General features: G+C 38.7%; 1 protein-coding gene across 1 annotated transcript in view; it reads left to right on the forward strand.

Moving 5' to 3' along the window:
- Positions 1-4,576: 4,576 nt before the first annotated feature.
- igsf3 (immunoglobulin superfamily, member 3) overlaps positions 4,577-14,311 on the forward strand; it is a 135,768-nt gene continuing 126,033 nt past the window's right edge. The window contains exon 1 of the mRNA XM_057335847.1: positions 4,577-5,290. Coding sequence (XP_057191830.1) covers positions 5,251-5,290 — 40 coding nt within the window. The 5' untranslated portion in view covers positions 4,577-5,250. The remainder of the gene's footprint in view (positions 5,291-14,311) is intronic.

Below are 14,311 nucleotides of genomic sequence, written 5' to 3' on the forward strand. Positions count from 1 at the left end.
ATAAAAATGATTTTTAAAATAAAATCTTTGCAAATAGTTAAATGCATTGAACAACAAATCCCACAAGCTTTGTATGGTCTGTGCTTGAAATTTAAAGGGACAGTTCACCTAAAATTGGAATTATCAAATGTTTTGACAATCACAATACACTTGTAATGCAAGGTTTATGCGTTTTTGTTTTTATGACATTCCTACATCCCAAACACAGCTACAACTAATAGAATTTGGTGTGTTAGGCTTAGAGTGTGTGTGCAAATAATCAAACATTGACAATAGTCGATTGTATTGGGGGCACAGGGGGACCCCCAAATAAAATTCTGCTTAGGGCCCCGTAAAGGCTTGGGCCGGCCCTGTGGAAGGTAATAGAGGTTTCTGATGGTGCCTTTTATCTGCCACTGCCCAATATTAGTGGTATAAATTCATGATTTATTAACAGTGTTGGTGCTGTATTTGTAACTGAATGCCCAAGAACTATACATGGAATTCTGCATCATTCTGCTGGTAAGTATCACCAGTTAAACACATAGGTAACTGACAAATAAATGTTTATCAATAGATCAATTTGTCATTGATCTTCTAATCAAGACATCAACCACAAGTGAACACTACCACAAAGTGTCAATTACTGATTCTGAATCATTTTCTGAAATTACTGAAAGAGAGCAAGATTACTAGACCATACCATACATGCAAACATTCCATAATATTCCTTCAAATTTCATTGCTCTTAATGATAATATTGAAACAACCATGATTATATCAATATTCTTTACTAAACAACGGCAAGTTTATTACATTTAATTTTTTATTACTTATGCTACAGCAAAACACAACTTTCTCTTTTCATAATGATGGACTGACAGAAATCTTATCTCTGACCTTTACATGAGATTGGATTTAAATTGATTTTGAAAAGCCTCGTCATTGTGGATGAAGAGGTTAAGTGCTCAGAGACACAACGGTGGTGCACAAAACAGGACTACCGAAATCCTCTGGGAATTGCTTCAGACAGCAATGTATTTTTTTGTAATACAATAATGATAGGCCAATAAGATTGTGTTTGATTAAAACAATATAATAATTATTGTAATATATTTTAGATTATATATTAGACGTATTATGTCAGAGCACAGATATTCATTTGAGAGCATGGGCATCAAAAGTCTTTTCTGTTTTTATCCAAATTGTGTTGACAGGTGTGAAAAATTACAAACCCCCATAGAAAGTCAAAACGAAATGCAATATAATTTTTTTTAATTAGCATACAAATCATCATTGTTGTCAAATAATCAATAATATCCTTATGTTATACGCCTTTTTAAAATATGTGCTGATAGGTGGCTAACCCAACAACCTATGGCTTCTTTATAGACTTGCTTGAAAACTAGGGGTCAGCTAGTAGCCTATGGGATCAGAATTGTTGCAATATTCTGAATAAATAAACTATTCTGAATAAATAAACTACAGTATTTCTATATGGGGAATTGTGGACAGAATTGTCCCACATGGTCATCTTGCAATATAGCCTACTTACGCTGCTACCACTATAAAGACAACGCTTACTATTGTTGATGTTATGGGTAGTGTTTCTTACAGTGATCATTTTTGTCATGGCAAAGAGTTAGACAGTAGCCTATACAGAACAGTTTAGCCACAGCAGCAGAGATCTTTCAGGAATGGGATAAACAGAGATGACTGATTAAATTACGTTTTATTTTGAATATGAATGACATAGAAATTCACAGTGCTGATGATTTCCTCCACGTTAATTCCACGCCATCATATATTGGTAGTACACCGACAGCTGCAGTGCATTGCAATGCAAACGTTGCACACATTGAAAGGAGGCACGCGCTGAGTGTCCGGCGCGAACTAGCTGCTTACCCATGCAGTATCGGGGAAAAAGATTATATTTTATCGAATGCCAAAATTGGAATTTATCACTTTGATACATAAAGACAATAAAACGGCTGGCTTGCAGCAGACCAAATCAGTCCACAGTCACCGGGATTGTCCACCCCAGTCTGTGCACGCTGTTATCAAGTCATAAACGTTTCAGTCATTTGTTACTAACATATGGACAATGCATATAAACACAAACAATCATTACTGAGTAGTATAAAGAAGAGGCCATTCACATTTCTTAGTATATCACGCATTTTAGACCGCCACTAGCTGCCATGTTAGCTCCCTGAATCTTAGTGCAGAACAAAACGTGATTGGCTGAAGTTAGAATGTGCCCTATTGGACAACAAAAGCGGAAGTTACCCGATTGGCTTGCGTAGATAGTGGGTGGAGTCCACCTATTTGTGGATTGTGTGCACGTCTTGACGTTAGAAATGTTTCAAAATCCACAAATGCACAGAGAGCCATCCACAAATGCGTGCACTGATCCACAAATGCGTGCACTGATCCACAAATGCGTGCGATTCACAAATGCGCAGAAAGCGATCCACAATGTGCAGAAAGCGATCCACAAATGTGCAGAAAGCGATCCACAAATATGCAGAAAGCGATCCACATATGTGCAGAAAGCGATCTACAAATAAATGCCATTAAAATAAATTTGTAAATATTTTTTATTTGCAAATCTCATTGTATTTATTTGTGAATTCCATTTCTTTTTGTGGAACGTCTAACATATATTTATGGTTCGCTTTTTGAGCATACATGGATTTAAAAAATGTTTGTGAAACTCTCTATATTTATTTGCAGATCATAGTTTATTTATTCAGAATATTGCAACAATTCTGATCCCATAGTAGCCTACCTGATAAAAAGAGACAGGGGTATCTGCAGGTCGGAGAATTGGGCGTGCCGAAAGGTGGAGGCGTTCTGAAAGGTAGGGGAGTGCCGAAAGGTCTTTTCAATTGGTCGCGAATGCTGCCTGTTTCACATCAGCTTAACGCTATTGGCCCACATCCAAAGCCACCTTTTCATTGTGGTGTTTTTGTATCGAAGATTTTAAATATGAATCCAAGAATCTGCAATTGATTTACAAAGATACTGCAAAGGGTATCTATACTCTTTGGATACTAGGGCCTATAAGTGGCCTCGACATGTTCTAAGCTGTGAGTTCCCTGTAATCACCGGGCTGTCAGCGCGGCCGAGAACAGCTTGATGTCAGCAAATACACCTAAAACTTCCCGCTGGCTCTAATGTCACTTTAGTGGTAACACAGGATATTATTTGTTTTGGTTACATATCATAATGGGCAATCGTTGGTCTGATGAATCTATTTGTTCCCAGACTAATCATTTTGACTTTGGTCAGAGTTTCATAACTATACACAGCCAAACTGTATGTAGGCCTATTTATTAGTTAAACATAGTCTTGGAACACTGCCTGTGTATTGTTTTTCCCTATTGTGCAAACGTCTTATACTTTACAATAAAATATTGTGTTTTGTATCATGTTTCATTTTATTAAAAATGAAAAGAATCACATCAGATGACCTAAACCACAAACATATATTTAAAATTCAAACGAAAAGCAGGATAGGGTTGTGTTAATATCATATTGCATTTAATTGTTATAGAAAATGAAGGTACAAGGGATTGCATTAATTGCAGTTGAACCATTTAGAAAATAACTGATATTTAAGGAACAGCTGATAAGTGTCACCAAAAGCAAATTACAATTATTATTTAAAGGGTGGTACAAATGTCTCTAAAATAACACTTACAACTGCACTAGCTTTTTAAAGTTCAAAATAATTAGCTTTCCTTGGTGTCATGATAGAATAACAACAACATAGCTGTCATACAGTAATAGGCATTTCTAAGCTGTTTAGTTACCTTCTGTCATTTATTGTTAAGCAATTTAGTAAAAACACAGACTTATCTGATAAAAAATGTAGTTTTTAAGGGCTTATGTTAACAAATTCACAAGTTTGCAAACTTTGCATTGCACACACCTTATCGCGACCTTCTTCCTGTTTAAAATAAATGACGTATGCGGTATGCCAAGGAAGAGCACCTTTGACCAACGAGCAACGTTTCGGCACGCCCATTTCTCCGACCTGCAGAGACCCCTTGGATAAAAAAGGAGTGGTTTGGCTTGGAGTTCCGCCGGGGGGGTATTTACCGGTAAAGTGGGAGGAGTGCTAGTTTAAACAGTGAACCTTAGGACAGAAGGAAATAAAATTAAACATTTGCCCTAATTGACCTTTTCTCCTGCGGTCGCGTCTGTAAACAATGCAATAACAACACGAATCACAAGAATAGTCGTTTATAGAGCTCAACGACCAGAGTTATTAACAATCGCTTACAACCGGGTCGTTGTAAATATCAGTTTCAACAAACAAATTGTGCTTTTTAAAGGTTAATTAAGGACATTGCCAAACAGGGATTCAAGTATACGCAGAATGTACGAATTTATATAGCGACCATTGAACTGAATTTGCAAACAAAAAAGTGAGCCTGCTGTCGCTAGAGACAACTGAATCTAGGCAACGGAGCAATAATGAAATGAATACGTCTTTGATTTGGTAAGCAAAAAACCTGAATCACATTTATTTCGCCGGGACATTTAAACTGTAGACTGTGGTCCTCGTAAGATTCTGTTATCCTCAGGCAACAGCCCGTGCGAGTTAAAGTCGAAATGGGCTGGGCCGCCTAGTGTCTTTTCGTGGGAGTCATTCCGTGTCGTGTGTGACAATAGAGAAGAGCTGAAGGTGATCGCGAGAGCGGCAGCATCATCGTGTAGCTCTTCACGGAGACAAACTACAGCTGCACCTCGCGTTACAATTTAGTCAGACAGAGATACTACACGTTGAAGAAGTTTATTCGCAACCACGATTATTTGACGCAAACTGCACAAACTGGTATCACCCCTCTCCTCGACCACGCGTGGGCTGCGCGCATTTCGGCGTGCTGGGACCATCCGCACAAGAGAGATCTGCGAGGCGCTGTGCAATCGTTCAACTCGCGATATCGGATTCATTCGTGTGAACGGCGGATGTTATTTATCCGAGGACATCAACCAAACGGTTTCTTCAATCGCACGAGCGTTTTAACCAGTAAGGCTGGATATTCATCCTTCAACCAGGCGAGATACGTCTCACTTGGAAGAGACTCGGTCGTTGGAGTCGGTATATACGCACTTTGACGAGGTCCGAACAGGTGTACGCGTTTACAACTCCATCCGGACTGATCATTGAAGGTCGAGCTCTCAGTGCGGAATAGGAAATTATTATAAACACATTTATTTTAATTTTTTTTGCGATATCAGGACTTAATCTGGGGAACTATGGAAATCAAATGGCTTATTATAACCTTTGCTGTTTTTGGTGAGTTACGATTTTACCACGTATTTCATCATTCTGACATCCTACTTTTAAATGGAAACCAAGAGCTGATGAATTGCATGTCTGTCCTGTCATTTATTGTAGGACATCTTATTACATGGGTTGTGTTTAATAAAAACTTGTTGCTGTTTAGTGTCATTTTTGATTAATGACCCTGATATTAGAAAGAATACAGACAACCTCTGTAACTAGTGATGCTCATAGTTAAAGCTTGATTTTCAAGTTTTAAAAGCCAGAGAAGTAAAGATAATAGAATAGTACTACTACTAGTATTTTGGTCTTTGATGTGGTCAATGGACTCAGTTGGCTGCACTTAAACTGACACATTGACTCTTGATATATATTTCAGGCCCTTTAATGTTTTAGTTATTGTATTATGTTAGATGAATGTCAAAGTAGTGAAAATGGTTTGATGGTTTCCTCCCTGAGCTATATAATCATATGCATTTTAAAGCTGTCATGTTGGCTGAATACAATGTTTAAACACCTTTATAGATTCTAGTATAGAAGCAGTGTGGCTGTGAGAATGCATTCGGAAGCAGAATGTCCACTGAACACTGTCTGAATCCATCCTTGTTTAATATTAATGTGAAACCAAGTTGATTCTGACCCAAGATGCATTTCCTGACTTGGGTTTCCCCCCACTTTGACAAACACAAGCTGTGTCTTAACAGCTCTGGTCAGATGAGTGGGGTTTAGTCTCAGGTTAATGTAGTTTTAGAAAGCCCTGCGGGAGATTGATGTACCCATATGGGTTAAATCAAGCAAACATTGGACACATTGATTGATCTGGGCACGCTGCACAATTCACCCTTAAGCATGCTTAGATAACTTACTGTTTTAAATATTCACCAACAGCTCAAGGGCGCTTATATGCTCTTGTCGAAACGTAGGACAAAGCAACACACCTTCCTTTGCCTACAGTTTAGACATGACCGCACACACCTGTATGATGTCATATACTGTAATAGTGTGTCATTGGGTCATGTTTGCATTTGGATTTGACGTGATTGACAGTATGGTAGGGAAGAGTGTATTAGTCACAGGTCCCAGATGCATGGAGGGATTTTTGTTTTTCTTTGCTTGTTTTTATTATTTTACTGTTTGTCTATTAAAGATGACTAGTCTAGACATTACTAACAGCTGCTGGACAGCTGGAGTTTTTGTGTTTGTGGGTAGTGTTTTTGTGAAACAGAAAGCATGTTTCCCTCTTTAACTAGGTTAATGTGACACTGAGTCTGGACTCTACTCAGTCGAACACCCAACAGACTGTAGCCCCCCATACGATAAATAGAGCCAGCATATAACAGCCCATTCTCTCATTAATCAACACTTTCCTTTCTGCATGCAAAACACTTTTTAAGCTGGTGTAGATAGGAAAGACCTAGTGTCAGACTCAGACGAGACATTTATCGCCTTTACATACCCTCCTTTCCCCCCCAAACGCTTTCATCCCCATTCTTTACCTCACCAGACTAGCATAGTCATTGAGCACTCTCTACCTCTTCACACACAACAGATGGCCGTACCCTCCCGGACAAGAGACATGTTAGTTCTGCAGGGAGGTATACTTTACATGTACACGAATTGACTAATTTTTATTTGCATGTAAGCTGGTGACACAGCAGAGCCTTTCACAGATTGACGGCACAACGTTCCTCGTTTCAGTAAACTGCTCCGTACTTCACCATTCCCCTTTCTTCTCATCTGTGTTATCCTGTAACCACTCACAAAACAGCAGGAGAGGCCGTAAAGACCAGAAACGTTGAGAGAGAGAGTCGCGACAACAGAAGTTCAAAATATTCACGTGTCACGTGATTCATGGAGCCTTCAGATATTTCCAGGAAGTTATGTAGAGGGATGGGTACCGAAACCCGGTATAAAAAGAGCCCCGGGGCTAAATTATGAAAGACTGGAGCATCGATAAGCTCCGCCCTTATCGATTCTGCTTTCGGTACTGGAGAAACACGCGGTACGGGCAGACTGTTCCGCACTGCGCGTCTACCCAAACATGGCGTCTCTGAAACTAAACAGATGAGCTGTTTAAATTTCACGAGTGCGCGCAGCCTGTATTTGAATGCTTTTGAAATTCGTGTCCGTCTCCGTTTCGCGTTACCAAAACAGCGCGTCCCCAAAACTAAATGGATGAGCTGTTTTAACATCACAAACAAGCACGGCTTGTCTCTCACAAGCAGAGTCATGCTCGCGCCTGGAGTCGTTGCTCCGGAGCCTCCATGCGCGCGTCTTCCAAAACAGATGAGACATGCGTGCAACCTATATCTATTTGTGTGTGTCTAATTTCAAATGGATTAAATGATGTGACACAACACATTTTCTACTCGTTTATATAATAATAAATAAATCAGCCCAAATAATAGGCCTACTTGATAACATTGAGAGCTTAATAATTTGTCGCTTTACTCACATACATAGGACAAACATAAAAATCTGTCCATTAAAATACACATTTATATTTCAGAAATGTTTTTGTTGCGGGCGGCTATGATGAACCAACCCACTTCTTTTAATACTGCTGGTCCGCGCTGAATACAATTTATTTTACATTGAAGAAAATAAAGCAGTGTTATTCTATCATAAATTCTTTATTTTTGGTCTTATTTTTTATAAAAAAAATATCCAAAAGCACCGATAAGAAAACCGTTAAAGTACCAGACCGATAAGCAGTATCGATAAGAGTAGTAATACCGTTAAAATCTTAACGATACCCATAGTTATGTATTCTCTTTAAATGCTTTATTGCCTTCATTTTTTATTCATTAAATGAATTCTTATATCAAGGTGTTATGCATGCATTGTGACCTGCAGATAGGGCAGGCATGTGCGTGGTTGATAATAGAGGCGCGTTTGTCTGAACATAATGTTTGTTGAAGCACAAGCGATCCTTATAGGCATCATTGTCTCATTTGAGAAACACGTTATAGACCCGAAGTATGCTAATTTCACATTATTTTTATGCAAGCGTTTGAAGGCAGTAGAGCAGACTGTCACTGTAAAAGGTGAATAGTAAGAAGCGAGAGAAAATAGACGTCAGGAAAGAGAAAGAGAGAATATTTCAGGTGTTTTTTTGAAGCCTTTATTAACCTCCTGCTGACTCGAACTCATTAGCCAAGGTTAGTCTCACTGCATGGAGTTCACAAAAAACAATGTTCCCATTCCCAGACGTTCACTAGACTAGCCTTAATAAAGCCTCACTGAAGGGGTATTCGTGGTTTTAGGAATGTATGTGAGGCAGTACACCTATCTATTGACAGTAATAGAGAGTTGCTCCTGCCTAACAGCTTCAACTCTTTTGAGGAGGCTTTTTGGTAGATATAGGAATATGGCTGCACGAACGTTTAAAGAGGCAATGTGGAGATTTTAGAGACATCTAGCGGTGAGCTTGCAAATTGCAAGCAACGTCTCACTCCACCCCTCCCTTTCAAAGCACAACAGAGGCTCTCAGAGGACAAAAATGTTGTCACATTTTCGCATCTTCGCTGAATGATAGTCATGCACCGAAATGCAAATTCTGGGCCGAAACCGATACCAATTCCAAAAATGGTGGGCTTACACCGTAACGCGCGATGACCGGTAATCTTTCCATGTTAATCAGAGGTTTTGTCCTAACCATCCTTGACAGCGCTGCATGACGAGCAACGGCCGTTTCTATTTTAGAAACGGTTTCTATTTCTGCAACGTCGCGGCTCACAGCTCCACCTACACAATGATCTCATTCGATGTAAGTTCTGCACCTCATGAATATTAATCGCCAAACATGGCTGAGGACAGGCTATATAGGTTTGATTACGTTTAGATTCTGAAATTATAGCATAGCGTCCGGTGAGGCGTCACTGAAGTCATGAGAACAGGACGCATCTCTCTGTATGTGCACTCTCCAGCTGCAGCGTGAGAGGGTATGTGGACAGAGAAAAACTGTTCTGATTGGCTGTGTTTTGTGATTGATTGTCGCGTCCTGCCCCTTTTTCACGTTCGGTATGGACATGGATGCAGTGTTACATGATCATCCTTTGATAACAGCTAGAGTGAGTGCGAGCACTGAAGGTAGGATGCCAGATATTTCGGCTTTTATTTCAGTCTATTTTTTTCTTTTGGCCAAAACCGATAATGCCACTTTTGGGCGAAAATGTTCGGCGGACGAAATTTCGGTGCATCACCACTGAATGATATAACGTATTTACGAAATGAGCTCTGTAGAACAGTTTGTCAGTTTAGGGCTACTGTAGAAACAACATAGCGAATTCTATGCAAGGGGACCAGCGGTGTATGTAGACAGAAAAGCTCATTCTAGGGTGATAACATAACGCTTCATTATGTAAGGGCTTTATGCACCTCTGAAGACATAGTTATGTATATTACATTGCATTTCTGTCAATAGATCATCCAAAAAATGTACCCATTGTACCTTTAATACTGAAGTTAGTGGCTCGGTTGATGGAGTCTTGTCTTATAGTTGGTTTTCCAATTGACCTTAGGTATCTTGAGGGTAATTTCTGGTAAGGTCCACACCAAACATTTATTTATGGTGGTCCTTATTTTGTCATCCTGGAACAGAATAACACATTCTCTGTAATGCTGTGGCATTCAAGTTTATTTTCTATGGAATGAATCTGTTATTGTTATGGAAAGGTTGTCTCAGTGGAAACAGAAAACTAGTTGACTGACATTTCAGAAATCAGAATCAGAAAGAGCTTTATTGCCAAGTATGTTTGCACATACAAGGAATTTTTTTGGTGACAGGAACATCCAGAACACAGAAACAGCAACAACAGTACACAGAGACCATAACACAATAGAATACAGTACACAATGATTTAAATAAGGGCCTATGGGTATAAAAAAATTAAGAAATACAATACAATAAACATAAGATAAAGGCATTTTAAGGCATAGTGCTCATTCTAAAACCCTGTTAGACCTCGTTGCTGTCTATGCCTAATATTCAGCTTCTGCACATGGAGTTAAGAAACCCACCATAATGTAAAGCTTTCGTAGAACACACACATTGCACAAATACATGGATAATACATGTTCATAGGCCCATCAACGCTGTCTTTCAGAAGAACCTCTTTAAACCTCCCACCCAACTCTGTGGTATCTCTCTCGGTTCTTCTCTATGACTCTTCAGTCATCTGAGTGCCACTCCAGTGCTACGCAGTTGTTGAAAGAACATTGGTGCCCTTTGAAAACCTCGACTGTCGTGGTAGTTGAGGAACTCCCAGCTGTCTGACACTAAAGTGACCCTTTCAGACCCAAAACGCTAATACGTGACTTTTAAATGCTTGCCTAAGTATATGCCATGGTCTTGTTTGTCATCTGTATAATACATCCTATGTGTGACGTGTGTATAACATACTGTTCATTTTTCACGGTTCAGAGGATTATTAATCACCATAGAGAGGATTTCTGTGTATATTCACAGTTAATTACCCTCTGTGTGAACTGTCTACATGATCTGGTAATTCCACTTCAATTATTCTAGTAAACATTTTAGATGGAGATGGTTATGTTTACATTTTACTTTTCACGGCATGGCTAGGCCTACGCTTCATAGTTTATGATTAAAGATTGTGGGATGTTTAAAAAGTAATTCAGGTTGACCGGTTTTTAGCAAATATGTTTAGTGCAGGTGATGTATTCACAGATTCTGGGAGATGTGTTTGGTTTGGACAAAGGAGCATTTTTTTGTGTGGGATGGTAATTTGTGATTGTGAACTATGAAAGTTGTCTTCTCAATCTCAACGGCTACACGGCCCACCCACTTTACAGCAGGGAGCAGGCTGACTGAGCACTTGACTGGCAGGCGAGACCCACCAACGTTGTAATTTCTGAGCCTGACATCTTAATGCTAATCAATACATGACTCAAAATAGTCTTTTTAAAGTTTCCCTCACATTTACTTGTCATTTCTTTTTCAGATGTTTATGTGATGTAATTTCAGTTGTTAGCTTTGAAAGTTGCTATTTAGATTTGCCTGTAAAATATATATTTTCAAAAAATATGAGATTTTCTTTGATGGACTGTAATTGTTTATAATCCAAGTATATGGAAAAACATGTTTGGGTCCTTATCTAATTTATAAGATTATACCTGCTGGTATATAAATAAATGTAGAATTTGGTGCATTGTTAACATGTAGTTGATTTAAACTGAGAACTTGCAAAATCAGTATTTGATGTTCCGGTCAGTGTGGTATGATTTTTTTTATATCTATATCTAGAAGAAAGCCTTAGCTTTGGTATGTTTCATAGTTTACTTTTTGTCCCTGTGTGATGTGTTGATGTGCCAGAAGCATTTGAAGCATCAAGCTAGGAGCATCAAGAAGGCGTTTAATTCAGGTGTGTCAGATGTCTCTTTCTAGTTGTTACTGCAAGACTTTATAGGCTCAAGTTTTTGTGATTGTACTTTGAGGCACCAATGTCTCTACGCATTTTCATGGCTTTGTGGTTTATTTTTGTCTCTTCCTTGCGCATTTGTGTGCGTGGGTACTGTAGGTGTGCGCTTGCCTGAAGTGGCTCAGATTAGATCTAAACAAAATGGAAACATGCAGCAGGGGGTTGGGCAGGGGGTTGGGCATTACACAAGAGTTTGGCAGTGGGTTCTGATCCATGTCTGGTACCAGCCTCTGGCTGTTCTACACTTACAAAGTAACATGGAAGACTAGGCCTTCTCTGAGGATCTGACCAGGAAACATTAAAACTTATTCCACATTTTGGACCTTAAGCGCCAATCTTTAAATGTAGCTGTGACGACTTTGAATTTTCCTTTGAGTAAGACAGATCCACATGCCCCCATCTCCAAACAGCTGAGCACCATTGTGTGCACCCCCCGCCCCCCACACAGCACACCCCCAATGCCCAGCACAAGCCCTTTCACCCACCCAAAGACAATTTGGTATGTGCTGTTAAACAACATTGATATCTTCTGCCATGGCACATCTGAAAACCAGACGAGGAATGTTTAATAAAATCTGTTTGCATTTTTTTAGTTTAGCAATCTGAAGGTTAGAAATGTTTTAGGTTATGTAGACCTAACAGATAGAAAGCAAGGTAAAGACTTTGTATGTGTTTACTTTTAGACTATTTGACTGCTATGGATTGAATTCGTAAAGGGATAGTTCACCCATAAATAAAAATAAAATAAAAAATAAATACATTTCTTATTTTGTGTTCAATAAAACAAATATATTTGGAAGAATGTATGAAACCAAGCAGTTCTGGAGCACAATTGAGTTGGCACTTAAAAGTGCACCAGAACTGTTTGGTTACAACCATTCTTTTAAATATCTTTCCTTGTGTTCAACAGAACAACAAAATGTATACAGGTTTGGAACAGCTTGAGGGTGAGTAAATGATGACATAATTTTCATTTTTGAATGCACTATCCCTTTAAGCATTCTATACAGACACAAAAACACTGTCAATGTAAGTTTGTGGGTTTCATTGTGGGATTGGTTAAGATACTGCAACCCCACACTGTAAAAAATGAAAAGTTGACTTAACTTAAAATTTCAAGGCAACTCGCTGCACAGCTTTTTTGAGTTTACTCAACTTTTGGCCAAGTATTTCACCTAACTCAATTATCTGAGTAATGTCACATGACTGTCAATTGAAATAAATAGTTGAACCAACTTAAAATAAAAATGCAACAATCAAGTTTCTGAGTTCACTCAACTATGGACTTAGTTGACCCAACTCAAAAGATTATGTTTTATATAAAATTAATATAGAATTGTTTTATTATTATTTACACACTCTTAATACTCAATTCTACTTAATAGATATGTTATATACACACTCTACTTATGTAACTGCTTAAGCTGTTTGTGTTTTAAACATTTAGTGGACTCCCTGCGTCATTTACTTCAGAGCTCAACACTGAGCACGAGCCTCAATCATCAAACATCATATAGTTAAAAAGGAACTCTAAATACCAAAGGTAACTTACAATGACAACAAAAACAAAAATATAGCCAGCAAACACTAAAATAGCAATCATTTTAATAATTTTAACCAGCGAATTGAAAATTCTGCAATGCATGCTGGGAACTTTCAAACACTAGAATTGTTTTTTGAGATTACACAGTTTGGCAAGTTGGTCAAACTTCTTGACGTGCTTTGGACAATCACTTAGATATCTAAGTACAGTCAACAAAAGAATCTTTGTTGGTACCACATTTAGACTAATTATGTTCAGCATACTCAAAATAATACATTCTTCCTCTTCTACTAAAAAACTTTGTTCAAATTACTTTGTTACCTTTGTTGGGTGAACAATTTGAAGTTGTATTTTTTACAGTGCAGTAAGAACAAGCTGTAGGGTTGTCTAAAGTTTGGTGGATGCAGTTTTAAAGCTCTTGGAGGAATTACAGTCAGAAGTTTTCAGTGGAAGCCTATGAGATTTTGTGCACTTCAGGAAAGCCATATGTCCTATCAGTAAGAAAAAAGAGTAAACAGAGACGGAACAGGACAAATTTGGTTTTGAATTTAACTTGAGCTCCTGCACGCTCACAAAACCCAGCAGTCTTCACTTCTCTCACTTGAAGGTCTTGAACAACAGTCACAATGCCAACCCTAATGATTAGTGTCTGTCGTGCCCGAGAACTACTTCTGGATATAGGCGAAAAGCTAACTCTCTGAAGTCACTCTCTGCCATTACTGTTTTAGCAAACCCGAGGCATCTAAGTGATCACACTTAAAACGATAGAATAAAGGCGTCAATCAGGAGCCGTGTGCTGGCAGGGCTTCATTAACTGTGGTCTGATGGCTGCTGTCTGTTTTCTTTAGAACAAAGAAGCGAGTGGACGGGCCATAATGGTGGGTTAGAAATGAGGGATTAGAGGATGAAGGGTTCTACTGTTCTTTCTGGCCACGCTGCCATCTAAAAACTAAGTGTGACTGACAATTGCTAAGAAAGCCTGCCAAAAGAGACTAATTAATTGTTAATTAGTTGCCTTTTCAATGTTGTGCTGAATGCACACATATA

This window comes from Triplophysa rosa, linkage group LG6 (genome assembly GCF_024868665.1).
Source record: "Triplophysa rosa linkage group LG6, Trosa_1v2, whole genome shotgun sequence".
Classification (NCBI taxonomy): Eukaryota; Metazoa; Chordata; class Actinopteri; order Cypriniformes; family Nemacheilidae; genus Triplophysa; species Triplophysa rosa.